Source organism: Balaenoptera acutorostrata, chromosome 5 (genome assembly GCF_949987535.1).
Source record: "Balaenoptera acutorostrata chromosome 5, mBalAcu1.1, whole genome shotgun sequence".
Lineage (NCBI taxonomy): Eukaryota > Metazoa > Chordata > Mammalia > Artiodactyla > Balaenopteridae > Balaenoptera > Balaenoptera acutorostrata.
Window position 1 is genome coordinate 18,772,719 of NC_080068.1, and position 13,884 is coordinate 18,786,602.

Genomic DNA, 13,884 nt, shown 5'->3' on the forward strand with positions numbered 1-13,884 from the left:
AATGAAATAAAGCTTTTGTGTATTTAAGCTGCACTGTCAGATACTCCCTTTTGAAACTCAGATCTTCAGAGGTGTGTTATCTAAATCATGTACTTTTTTGGTTTTTTATAATTCTTTACATTAAATTGCTTATACCAGAATTCCTGTTTCATCTCAAGTTTTGGTTATTTTGTTCACATTATTCTTTAGATGCTATTAAGCTACAGCTGGTTGAAGCAGGCCTGGTAGAATGTCTACTAGAGATTGTTCAGCAGAAAGTGGATAGTGACAAAGAGGAGGATATTGCTGAGCTCAAAACCGCTTCAGATCTAATGGTTTTATTACTTCTTGGAGGTGAGTTGTAATTTATGCCAACGAAAGAACATGACTGTCAGATATTTAAAAATGTATCGTCTCTTTTATAAATACTATATTAGGCATTTTCTCATTTTCCTGTCACATTTAATCCTGTTGATGTGATGATATTGAAACCTTAAATACATCATGAAGAGAACTAGAGATAATGAACCTGGAAAAGAGGAGCCTTTACTATCTTCCAGTATTTAAAGAGCTGTCATATAGAAGAGACAGCTGTGGCACCAAAGGACTGAAAGCGAGATGGCTCCTTGGGACTTAGACTAGAGAAATTCTAAGCCCTTTCGTCCAGTCTCTGCTAAAAGGTTATTAGAAAAAGAGTCATTACTGGGACTTCCCTGGTGGCGCAGTGGTTGACAGTCTGCCTGCCAGTGCAGGGGACACGGGTTCGATCCCTGGTCTGGGAAGATCCCACATGCCATGGAGCAACTAAGCCTGTGCGCCACAACTACTGAGCATGTGCTCTAGAGCCCACGTGCCACAACTACTGAGCCCATGTGCCACAACTACTGAGCCCGTGTGCCACAACTACTGAGCCTGCGCTCTAGAGCCCGTGAGCCACAACTACTGAAGCCCACGCACCTAGAGCCCGTGCTCCGCAGCAAGAGAAGCCACCACAATGAGAAGCCCGCACACCGCAACGAAGAGTAGCCCCCGCTCGCCACAACTAGAGAAAGCCCGCGTGCAGCAACAAAGACCCAACGCAGCCAAAAATAAATAAATAAATAAATTTATAAATTTATTTTAAAAAGAGTCATTACTTTTCCCTTTGTGAATTATAGATTGTAAAGTATCAATATGTGATTTCCCAATTGGGTATTCAGTTAAGAATATGGATATGTTACTTCTAAGTATTTACCTCTTATCTGTTGCATTTACCTCTAGATGAATCCATGCAGAAATTATTTGAAGGAGGAAAAGGTAATGTGTTTCAAAGGGTACTGTCTTGGATTCCATCAAATAACCATCAGCTACAGCTTGCTGGAGCATTGGCAATTGCAAATTTTGCCAGAAATGGTAAGCATATGAGTTCATCCTTATTAAATCAAACCTTCTGTATTTTTAAATTTTGCTTTGCCATAACGTATACTAAACCTAAAACAGTTCAGAAGCGTGTGCAGTATCTGTGTGTAATACTACCTTAATTTTTCAGAAATCTGAAATACCAATATTGACTTTCCCAACAAATTACATATTTTATGCAACTCAACTAAGTTCTAATAGTTTAAAGGTCATGAACAGTGATTATGAAGTCTTTCTTTTGAGTACTCTGTACTTCAGAGATGGATAAACTTTAGTCCCATTCTAATAAACATCTGATCTGGGAGGATATACTCTTTTGCCTGGTGATTTTATTTTGGATTTAATAATCTGCGTATTCATTATTGTGCCTCATTTATACTCTTAACGCCTATAAAACTTAAGCATGGGTAATCCTCTGGTTTAGGATAGAATATTTACTTAAATAGTATTTCAGAGGCACCAGACCTCCATGTATATTTCTGAAGTCTGACACTTGCTGTTCCCTCTAGAAACTTATACTGTGTCTAGGAAATATGAGTTATTTTTGTTTTTAATTTGATTTACTTGAGTATTAACTGTTGATATAGCATGTTATAATAGATGACTTATTCCATTTTTCCTTCCTTCTTTTGGGGACCATCATTAACTCCTTAATGATGAAATTAAGACTGGCAAAATATTGATAATTATTGAAGCTAAATGGGGGGTAAATAGTAGTTCATTATAATATTCTCTCTGCTTTATAAATGTTTCAGAAATTCTGTCTTTAAAAAATAATTTAAATATCAGCCATGATGACAAAATGTAGAGTACTGTCACTGTAACATTCGCAGAACGCTGACATACTTCACTATAAATGGAAACTATTGGAGGACATTTTAAACATGTGGTTTCTACTTACTCATCTTCTATTATCAGGAACTCAGCTAGAGATTTTTTGGCCAGTTTTTTAAATTTTATCTATTTTAAGAATCTTATAATCAGACTTCTCACTCAGTAAACAAACCAAAAAATCTGTAAATCTGATGTGAGAAGGAGATGGAATTCATTTTATTTTCCTATAGCTCCATTTTCCCTAATGTAGATAATGGGCAGGCATCAGTTTTACAAAATATTTATAGATATTTGTAAAGAGGGAAAAAAATGTTTTTTGTTGTTATTTAGATGGAAATTGTATCCATATGGTAGACAATGGAATTGTAGAAAAACTTATGGATTTACTGGACAGACATGTAGAAGATGGAAACGTAACTGTGCAGCACGCGGCACTAAGTGCCCTCAGAAACCTAGCCATTCCAGGTAAGACTTAAGAACGGGAGCCAATGAGATTTATTCTAAAAGTCATCTATGAGGTGGGGTGCTTTGAGACAGTTGTATCAGTAGCCTTTTTATTAGCTCAAATGCTTTTATCTCGTTCTCAGTGCAGTCCAATATTTTAACCTATTATTTAAATGAAATTCGTGGTTTCAATCATAGAAACTGCTCTGAAGCAACATCAAAGTCAAGGTCAATAGCTCAAAAAGCAATAGTGCCTACTGTACAGCACAGGGAACTCTACTCAATATTCTGTACTGACCTCTACGGGAAAAGAATCTAAAAGAGAGTGGATATACGTATATGTACAACTGATTCACTTTTCTGTAAGCAGAAGCTAACACAACATTGTAAATCAACTATACTCCAATAAAAATTAATTAAAAAAAAAAAGAATGGGAGCCAACTGTGTAAGAGATAAAAATCTGTCGTTTTGGGAAGATATTTATGTGATTTGTGGACCTGCCCTGACCAAGAAAAGAAAAATAGTCTTCAGATTGCTTACATTTTTCTTACTAATAAATGGAGATAATATGTTAAAGAAGTTTTCTGAGACTATACAAGCATAATCTTCCTTTTTCAGATTATTCAAATATCCTATTACTTTTTGTGAACTCCTAGATGTTCATCATATTGTATAGTTAAGATTTTTTAAGCATCTTCAGCTGAGGTAAGATAATGGTATCAATTAACAGAATCCCTTAAAGAATGACTTTTAAGAATTTTTTTTCCCTACGAGCAGACGTACAATTTTTAAAAATAGCCTTAATGTGCGTTTTTGGATTTACAAGGCTTTTGAAATCACATTATCATGGGAACTAATACAGGATATAGTTGAAACTATCCTTTTATTCTACTTTCTAAAGGTAAATTTCTGATTAGGTAAAATAGTATAACTATATGAAAATACAATCTATATAAAATCAATTTGGCTCATGTAGCAGATTAGTATTGTTTATTAATGTCTATAATATCTATATTAACACAGTTGGGTCAAGGACAGAGGTAAAAAGAAACATTAAAGTTAAGGAATCGTGCTTTTCATAAATAAGAAGGCAACATTGTCAGATTTCCTTTACAAATTATTAGTTTGTGATTAGATTTTAAAAGGAAGTAAGTGTGATTTTGTATGTTGTGCTCCTGTAGACAAATAGGATACTTATCCCCTAGCCCTCCCATTCCCAATCCCATTCTTAAAACTAACAGAAAAGTAACAATGTTGTTTTTAAGTAGAAAAATATAATATGGGGCCTTAAGATAATAAGACACTCAAAAAATGTATATTGAATTGAATGATTATCATCAAAAATGCTAACATCATTTTAACCAGTCTTTTTTTTCCTCTCTCTCTAGTTGTAAATAAAGCAAAGATGTTATCAGCTGGTGTCACAGAGGCAGTTTTGAAATTTCTTAAATCTGAAATGCCCCCGGTTCAGTTCAAACTCCTGGGAACATTAAGAATGTTAATAGATGCACAAGGTAAGAGAAATGCTTTCTCAAGGTGCATTTTTTGGTATAATAGTCTTAATGTGCCTCTAGTGGAAAAAGGACCTGTTTTTAGCTTTCAGAATTATGTAATCATAAAGATAAGTAGCAAATAAAAGGCAAAAAGAGATTAGTTTTGGAACCCCTTTCATTAATTTCCATGCTTGTTATAATTGACTTTAAATGGAAATTATATTGCATTTCTCTTTATTAGTACATATAATCTGATTTTAGGTTGATTTATTAGTGGTTCTTGAGGGGTTTTTATGTTTTGGCATTTTCTATACCCTTTTTTACCTTGTAAAATTATCAAGTTTCAATACAGTGACAGTCAAATTTTTTTTAAATTTGTTTTGCAAACAGGGAGGTCATTTTTCTGTTTATAGGAACAATAATGAAAACCAATCCTTGGAATGAGTTATATTTATTTACTTATTTCTAAATTCTAAACCTTCTCTATATTGATTCTTTAGAGTACTGCTAAAAATTCTTTGGTACAGTTTTCCAGAGTACTAACAGACTTCCAGGCTGAACCAAAAGAGTATAAAGTTGTTTATTTTGTTTTTGTATAAAAGTCCACAGCTGAATAGAAAATCTCAATAGTCCATCAGATATGGAATATTTGCAGTTCTTGCTTTAATAAAATTGTTGTGTTCTATTTTTAGACCTGTAATTTTCCTTCACACTCTTACATCTTTACCAATTATTTCAGTTGATTGCCTATCAGTGATTCATTCCTTTGTGGTTTGCCTTCTTTCCTATAGCAGAAGCTGCTGAACAACTGGGAAAGAATGTTAAATTAGTGGAGCGTTTGGTGGAATGGTGTGAAGCCAAAGATCACGCTGGTGTGATGGGGGAGTCAAACAGACTGCTCTCTGCCCTCATACGACACAGTAAATCAAAAGTAAGTCCCGGAGGAAACCGTTCATTTATTTATGAAACAGATTAAAAGAAGATGGCAAGAGAAAAAGCTTAAAAGTAAAGGTATTCCTTGACTTGTGTAAATCTCCTTCAGATAAATAATTGACTTCACCATAGTAACTATTCCAGCTGGTTGGCCACAGGAATGTTCCTCCCCATCAGATGCTACCTCTTGGCATCTTTGCCTGGAGCAAAAGCAGCTGTTAACTTGGACTTTCCTACTACCTGTCTCACCTATAGCAGCCTAAAATCCCATCCATTTTCACTGACACCAGTACAGGACCAAGTATATTGTTGACAAGATGGAGAGTATCAAGAAAGTATAGCAAAATGAACTGCTGTGGTAGTCCTTTTACCTCTTCATCATAACTGCTCTGTCAGGCCCATTTGTTCATTTAACAGTCAACATTTTGGTACTTACAGTGTAAGTATTATAAAATATAGTATGACTTTCAAGAATTAACTGTCCAGTGGGAGGGCAGATATAAAAACAGCATTAAAGCCACATACTCCAATTCAGATATAACTTAGAAGACAGAGAGACCAACTGTCTGGGCATCACAGAAGGGGTCATGTTTTAAATGTTAACTAGGAATCTCTCAGGAGGAGAGTGGGAAGAGAAAGCATAGAAAGGCCTCCAAGCAAAGACAACAATGTGTCAACAGCACAGAGATCTAAAACAACATAGTCTGAGAGGAAAACTGCAAGTAAAGCAGTATTGCTGGAGCACAGTGTGTAAAGACAGTGACCAGAGAGGAAGAGAAGAGGGGATCAAGATGAATTACGTGCCAGGTTAAGGCATGTGAATTTATTCTATAGAGAACTAGGAAGCTCCCAAAGAATTTTAAGCAGCAGGGTACCATTATGTGGTTTTCATTAGAAAGATGACTCTAGGGCTTACTAAGGGCAAGGAAAACAAAGTTCATCAAAAATATACATGTGAGATGATAAAGGCCTGAATTAAGGTTTTGGGTTAAGCAATTTGAAATTGCTGGTATTCAACCATTTTGACACAAAGAAACAAATATCATATGGTTCAACCTAATAGAAGCAGTGAGTATGGAAAAGAAGGATTTGAGAAAGGTATGAGTGGCAGAATTGACAGAATTCAAAAGTGGGGCCCAAGGAGAAGGAGGTTTTAGAGAGAATTCCAAGTTTGGGGCTTAGCACCAGGTGGGGTAATCATGCCATTCATCAAAATAAGAGACTATGGGAAGAGCTGACATTCCCTAACTTGCTTACTGCCAAATCACTCTTCTATCCTTTTCAGAGTCTTTACCTAATTCTTTGCTCCGTTCCATGAGAATTCTTACCCGTGGTTTCATTTAGGCAAACCATAATTCTGTTAACTAGATTACAACAAACAGAGACATGTTTTGGCATCTGAATTTGGAACTGTCAGATAAATTCCTGTTACGTGTGGTGGTTAGGGCAACGAAGACTTGATTAATCCATAATATACCTTAAGTTCACTAACAACTAACAAACAGAAGTGTATAACCAAACCATTAGTGAACACAAAAATGTGTCCACAGGAAGATACGTTCCATCATCTTAAATAACCAAATCTTGGAACCAAAGCTATTCAAATGCTGTAATATTGAGATCTGAGGGTTTTGAGGCTTTTCTGTGGGTTTCATTATCACAGATTCCCCTTCCTTTATCTAATACCATACTCCCTCCCCCCAAAAGTTTTCAAATAAAATACCCATCAAGCATCCATCACCATGTAGGTTCTTTGAAAAGACTTATGAGAAATATGGGATGGTACCTTTCTAGATGTGTGTGTGTGTGTGTGTGTGTGTGTAATAAACAATTTGAAATGAAATGGGATTGCAACTTTATAGTTACGTTATAACTTTTTTACAATTCAGTACCAGATAGGCTACTTTTTCCTTTACATATGTTTCCTACAATTGAGATTATACTGCTACTAAGAGGCAATAGGAACCTTGATTCATAGATGTTAATGATTAGAATACAAGGTGTGTTATTTGAGCTCTGGATTAGAATTATTAATTTAAATTATTTTTAAATTTAACAAACATTAAAGGAATAGATGATTCTGTTTGAACAGCATGTCTCAAAATATGTTCTATCGAATAATGACCCCAAGAAATGTTCCAAGAAAAAGGGTTTAATGGTCAGAGTAGTTAGAATAATAGTGCATTCCCTTTACTTGCCTTTAGAATTCTGTAGAAGCTCTAAAGAAACTTCCTTAACTTTAGCTATTTAACTGTGGGTCTTTTTTGCAAGAGGCATCTATTAACATTCCACTGGACATACTTTGGAAAATGCTGCTCTGGAGTAAGCTTTTAAAATAATTAAACACTAGGTACAAATTTGTTACATTCCTGTATATCCTTAACCAACTGTTGTGAATCACAGCTCTGTCCTTATGTTATTCTTTTTTTTTTTTTTTTTAATTTATTTTATTTATTTATTTTTGGCTGTGTTGGGTCTTCGTTTCTGTGCGAGGGCTTTCTCTAGTTGTGGCAAGCGGGGGCCACTCTTCATCGCGGTGTGCGGGCCTCTCACCACCGCGGCTTCACTTGTTGCGGAGCACAGGCTCCAGACACGCAGGCTCAGCAATTGTGGCTCACGGGCCCAGCTGCTCTGCGGCATGTGGGATCTTCCCAGACCCGGGCTCGAACCCGTGTCCCCTGCATTGGCAGGCAGACTCTCAACCACTGCGCCACCAGGGAAGCCCATGTCCTTATGTTATTCTTAAACTTTGAATATTCTACTCCTTTTAAAGTCACCCTGAATTCTACCTTAGAGTCCAGTCCTCCAAAAGTTTGCACTGATTCATGGTGTTTCGTGCTGGCTTAGGCCTTTCAGCCATATATGGTGTATCCTTGTGCTTATGCCAATAGGTAAAATTACATCTTCCCTCTAAAGAGTGCCCTAGGCTAGGACTCCTAACCAGCTAGCTGGACCTTCTGACTGCAGAGATCAAAGACAGAGAAAGAAATATAGTTTGCCTCTACAATAGGAATATAAAAATTCCCTCTTATCAAAGTAGGCACTTTTCTTTAACCTGTAAGAGTAAAACATTCTTCATCAGTATCAAGCTAAAAACTTGTTTAAAGAAATGTACTTAGTCATTTGCTTATTCATCCAACATTTACTTAAACCTATACTGAGAGCTTTGATGATACAATATTAAAAAAAGAAATTTTTTGGTAGGTGATTCAGTAGCTACACCAGCCTACAGTCTTATAAATCAGTTATCTCAAATTCAAGCCTATCTCAAACCATTCCATTGTAACAACATTGTTATACAATTTTCAACAGAGTCTTTAGCTGGATTTATCTCAACAGTTAAGAGCAAACTGACCATAAATGCTAAATATGTGAGACTGTTAACATAGATAATTTGCCTTAGTTATATATGTACCAAAATTTAGCTTTCCATAAGAAAACTCCTTGAAAAATAGTATTAAGAAATAAAATATTGTTTCAAACTTTGTAAAGCATTATAAAATATTTCCAAAATTCTTAAGGACTCTCCAGAAACATCTAAGGTTTAGAAGGATTACCCAGAGAAAACGTCTCATTATGTATATCTACAGTTTACTTATTATAAATGATGAAATGGTTTCAGAGAGGTTAAAATAATCTCTGGATTAATTTTAGAAGTGTATTGGTTAAAATTATTTTTAATTCTCCAGGTGAACCTTCTTGCTCTCTGGAGTGGTGCTAATATTCTTTTTTTTTTTTAATCTTGAAGTTAAAAATATAACTTTAAAATACATTGATAGAGCCCCTTCAAATCACATTAAATGACTGCCTCTGCTTGGCATTATGATGAATTCAGTGTGTATGCTTTTCCATAGACCACAAATGGTTAAAAACAAGACCTAGTAGTCAAACTGCCTGGATTGAATCTTGGCTTTTTACCATTTAATCACTGTCTGATTTGGGGCAAATTCCATAACTTAATCTAAGCTTCAGTTTCTTCATCTATAAACTGGAGATAATATCTAGCTCGTGGGATTTTCTGTGAGGATAAAAATAAGCTACTATCTGTAAGTTACCCAGTGTATGAGTGTTGTCCAGTGTATAGGCGTTTCTCCATACAGGGTAGCTGTCAGTAGTAATAATCCTCTTTTGTCATATGACACAAGTACAATGCTTCATTTATCTTTTATCCCCCATTCTGTAGAGTAGCAACTCAGTAAGCATTTACTGAAGTAGGAGGAGAGAGGGCAGGCACTTTAAAGGACAGTACTCTCAGATATTTGTTCCAGAAAAGTGAGATGGAAAAGAAGCTACGCTTTGATTTAAGGGGTCGGGGCGGGGGGGGGTGGGGGGCGGTGTGTGTGGTGGTGGTGATTTTTGGTATTTCTGATGTGCAAATTTTCTTCATTCACATTCATTCCTTTCCCTTCTTTCTACTACAGTGGGCTTTTGAGGGTGAATCACAAAAGAGAGGATGAAATGACAGTCCAGGAACCTTCCTAGGTGACTGCATATGTATCTTGTGAATCTCTTTTGATCTTTTTTACTCAACAAGCTCCTTTGTGATTTTTATAAAATTCTTTACTAATTTTAAGAATTCTGTATCGGTTTCAAATAAACTGCCTCTGAGTAAGCAGTATAAAGCAGTATATAGTCGTCCTCGTCCCTTGGTATCTGAGGGGGATTGGGCACCCTCTCAGATACCAAAATCTGTGAATGCTCAAGTCCCTTATATAAAAATGGCATAGTATTTCCATCTAACCTACGCACATCCCCCTTATACTTTAAATCATCTCTAAATTACTTATAATACCTAATACGATGTAAATGCTAGTAGATAGTTGTAAATACAGTGTAAATACTAAATAGTTGCCAGCGCACAGCAAATTCAAGTTCTGCTTTTTGAAACTTTATGACATTTTTTCCCCCAAATATTTTCAATACATGGTTGGTTAAATCCATGGATGCAGAACCTGAAGATACGGAGGGCTGACTATATTGGGAGGCTTTCTTTTCATTAGAAAAGGCTTTAAAAGATAGTTTCTCACTTTCTAAAAAAGTTGATGTGAGAAGACATTAAATGCTAGAACACAACTGCTGTAAAAACTCAGAACTTAGACTCTGTTGATTTAGAATGTTTGTTTGCTCACTAAACAAGTTTGGATTCAAAGCAAAGGTACTGTCTATAAATAGTTTTCTTAAAAATTTACATAAGGTAGAAGCATAAAGGAAACCCTTTTCCCAATATTTTAGCAAATTAATTTGAAAATATTTCTAATTACAGTTTTGTACCATTGAAGCTAACTTGGACAGGCTACTTAAAATATTCAGTGCTTACTTCAAATTACTAAAAATAGTGAAAAGTAGTAAAATTACTTTTTAAATATTTTATAATTGAGGCTTTCTACTAAATCATATTGAATCCAACAAAACCCTGAGATGAAGACAAAAATGAGTACTAGAAATAAACGTAGCCATTTCTTTCCATCTAGCCTTTGCTGTATACTTTTATGTGTGCTCTTCATGTAATAACTTTGTAATTATAACAAAAACCTATGAGATATACACTTACACTGTCTCAGTGTTATAGGTGAAGTCTCTGAGATGCAGAGAGAGTCAGCGGTTTGCTCAAAGCCAGTGGGATTTACTGAGTCTGGAGCCTACTGCCCCTCTGCCGCTGGAGAGGACCAAGCTGTGGGCACCGTGAGAAATGAGGGAGACAGAATTTTGATTTAAGTTCTGCTCAAGTCCTTCTGTATGTAATCTAGTTTTGTTAGATCCAACAAAGGTTTTACAAGGCTGCATACATACATGTATACATGCACACATACATACGTAAAAAGCTTCACCTGATGCATCCGAAAAAACTACCTGGTGTTACAATAAAAATTCGAAAGGAAGAACTTTTTACATTATTATTATTCCAAGATTTATTCTCTTTTGTTGATCTCGTGGTAAGTCTTCATTTGGGGCAATGGCACTTTTATTTCTTTGACTTTGTTAGCTTCTGGGACTCTCTATTCCTTGATATGAACTGCAGTGGTCTTTTTCGCTTAGGTAATTTAAGTTGTCATCTTTTGATGAATTTTTTTTAAAGCTAAAAGCTTTTTCTCTTCTGTGAAGAAAAAGAAATTATGGTTAAATGTAATGATTCATAGGGACACTGTCAGAAAACCACTCAACAGTGAATTGACTGATGGTAACGCAGTTTTTTAATGTTTAAAATTAAAGTTTATAATTCTGTGATATTAATTTATTGTAGGATGTAATTAAAACCATTGTACAAAGTGGTGGCATCAAGCATCTAGTTACCATGGCAACTAGTGAACATGTAATAATGCAGAATGAAGCCCTTGTTGCTTTGGCACTAATAGCAGCTTTAGAATTGGGTAAGTACCCCAGTGACAAACTTATTTTCTCCTATTTTTATCTTGGATGAAAGGAAGCACAGGAGTGGAATAGAAGTCAGACAGAACCTTGACTAGAAGCATTTTGCCAGTGTGTTTCTGTACCCGTCCGGATCTGAGTATATGTAAAATCATATTCTATAGATTGTTACCATAGCTGTCCCCTTGGGTTGTTCTTTTGGTAACATTTTTAGGGTAATGCTTTAAGGTTAGTTTGACTCTTAAATGATACCTCAAAGTTTAGGCACTTAGGGAATACAGAAAACATTTTCAGCAAACCTCATGGAGAAGTGAAACAATACTTAGAATACAACAACAAGTTTAGGGTTTGCTACTCTTCCAGACACCCAGACCTTCTCTTCCATCTCTACTACTGATTCTCTCTTACTAACCTCCTCCTCTCTATCACCATGGTTTCTGTTGCTTTACAGCATTGCCTTCATTCTAAATTCTCACCTTTTATGTCACTCTTCTGTGTATTTACATTCAGAATTCCCCCAAAGCAGAGTCTAAATGATTCAGGTAGTTTCTCTCTAGCAGTAGCGTTCCTGTTACTCAGAATTCTTCAGGAGAGGCTAGCTCATAGGCATCTAGTTTATGGGTAGCAACTTTGTCTCCGGAACCAAGCTCTGATACGTAGTCAGCTGGGGACAGTCACAGTCACATGGCCTGTGGTAAGGCCTGAGGTTGCCTTACATAAAGGAGGACTATAGACTTAGTAGGCATCTCCTGTTCAGTTCAAAGCCGTTCGGGTAAATACTGTTAATTGATCGCCTCAGTTCCCAATGATGATTTTTGTCCATAATTCTCACCCTGGGGCAAGTGGACCCACCAGGCCTTATCCCAGGAAGGAGAAGCCAAAAGATAAACATGGTATATCTCCTTCAGTGTCAGATTGACTCAGATTTCAGGTACGAGAGATTTGAATTTTTGTCCTCTTAAGGGGTTATAAACTTTAAAACAATTTATAATTTTTTAAAAATCAGGTAAAAGTAGGATGTAAAATTTTCTTGAATTTTAAAGATAGAAAACGTCAAGAAAATATATGTGGCTTTGGTCACTAACTTAGGTTAAAGATGCTGTGATTTCCTCCATGGTTTGGGTAGATTATGTGAGTCTGTCCAGAGGTCCAGACACCTTTAAGATGGGAAGCTATGATGAAGAGGTGAGAGTTGGTGAGGACATTGAATACCAAACAGGGTTCATGGCTTGATTTTTAAAAATGGCTTAAAGTGATAGAGCAATTTCAGAGTATCCTTGACTTCCTATCCTGGGGTGAATCTGGTCTTGTGCCCTTCATAACTAGTATCTTCTAAATAGGCTTTAATTTTGTCTGCTTCCTGATAGCTGAGCATTTGCCTGAGTCTGTTTACCTTACCACAGATGGCAAATAAGCACATAAAGATGTTAGGATATAAAATGACAAAACATAATCATATTTGTTGTTGGCTGTTGTCACCTAGTGTTTCCTAGGCTCCTTGAGCCTAAGATTTAAAAATAAGGTCATACTACCTTTTTAATATACAGTACACTTTGAAAACCATATTTTTCCAAACTTGTATCCTTACAGGCTTTTAGATATTATTAAGGAATTATTATAAAATTTTTGTATGATAATAGTGTTAAAGCAACATTTTAAGAGTCCTTATCCTTTTTTTTTTTTTTTTTTTGATAATTGTAGATTCACAAGCAGTCGTAGGAAATAATACAGAAAGATCCCTTGTACACTTTGCCCAGTTTTGCCCAGTGGTAACATTTTGCAAAACTAGTGTAACATCCCAACCACTGATACAATGTACCTATCTTATTCAGACTTTCCCAGTTTTACTTGTACTCACTTGTGTGTATGTTATATTCAGTTTATCACCTGTGTAGGTGTCTCTGAGCAGTTCTAATACCACAAGGATTCTCCATTTATAACCACATTCACCTACCTCCTGCACTGCTCCTAATCCCTGGAAACCACTAATCTTCCCTTCATTTCTAAAATTTTTTTCATTTCAAAAATATATAAATGGAATCATATAGTATGTGACCTTATGGAATCGGCTTCTTCTGCTCAGCATAAATTCCTAAAGAGTCATTGATTTCTGTGTCAATAGTTCATTCCTTCCCATTCCTGAATAGTATTTTGTGATATGTATGTACCACAGTTTGTTTAACCATTCACGTATTGAAGGACATCTGGGCTGATTCCACTTTGGGATTTTTAAAAATAAGGCTACAGTGAACATTCCATGTATAGGATTTTATGTAAACATAAATTTTCATTTTTCTAGATAAATGCCTAGGAGTTACTAGATAACTCCTGGGTTGTATGGTAACTTCATGATTGATATTTAGAGACACTGACAGACTGTTTTTCAGAGTGGCTATACCATTTTACATTCCCGCCAGCACTGCATAAGTGATCTAA

The 13,884-nt window shown here is 35.8% G+C and overlaps 1 protein-coding gene across 4 annotated transcripts in view; it reads left to right on the forward strand.

The window, feature by feature from the left end:
• RAP1GDS1 (Rap1 GTPase-GDP dissociation stimulator 1) overlaps positions 1-13,884 on the forward strand; it is a 170,579-nt gene that overhangs the window by 138,191 nt on the left and 18,504 nt on the right. For 3 of the 4 annotated variants that reach the window (XM_007184070.2, XM_007184069.2, XM_007184074.2), the window contains 6 exons: positions 190-333; positions 1,240-1,371; positions 2,542-2,676; positions 4,045-4,170; positions 4,941-5,080; positions 11,324-11,450. In XM_007184070.2, coding sequence (XP_007184132.1) covers positions 190-333; positions 1,240-1,371; positions 2,542-2,676; positions 4,045-4,170; positions 4,941-5,080; positions 11,324-11,450 — 804 coding nt within the window. The remainder of the gene's footprint in view (positions 1-189; positions 334-1,239; positions 1,372-2,541; positions 2,677-4,044; positions 4,171-4,940; positions 5,081-11,323; positions 11,451-13,884) is intronic. The other variant, XM_007184071.2, reaches the window with a different exon arrangement.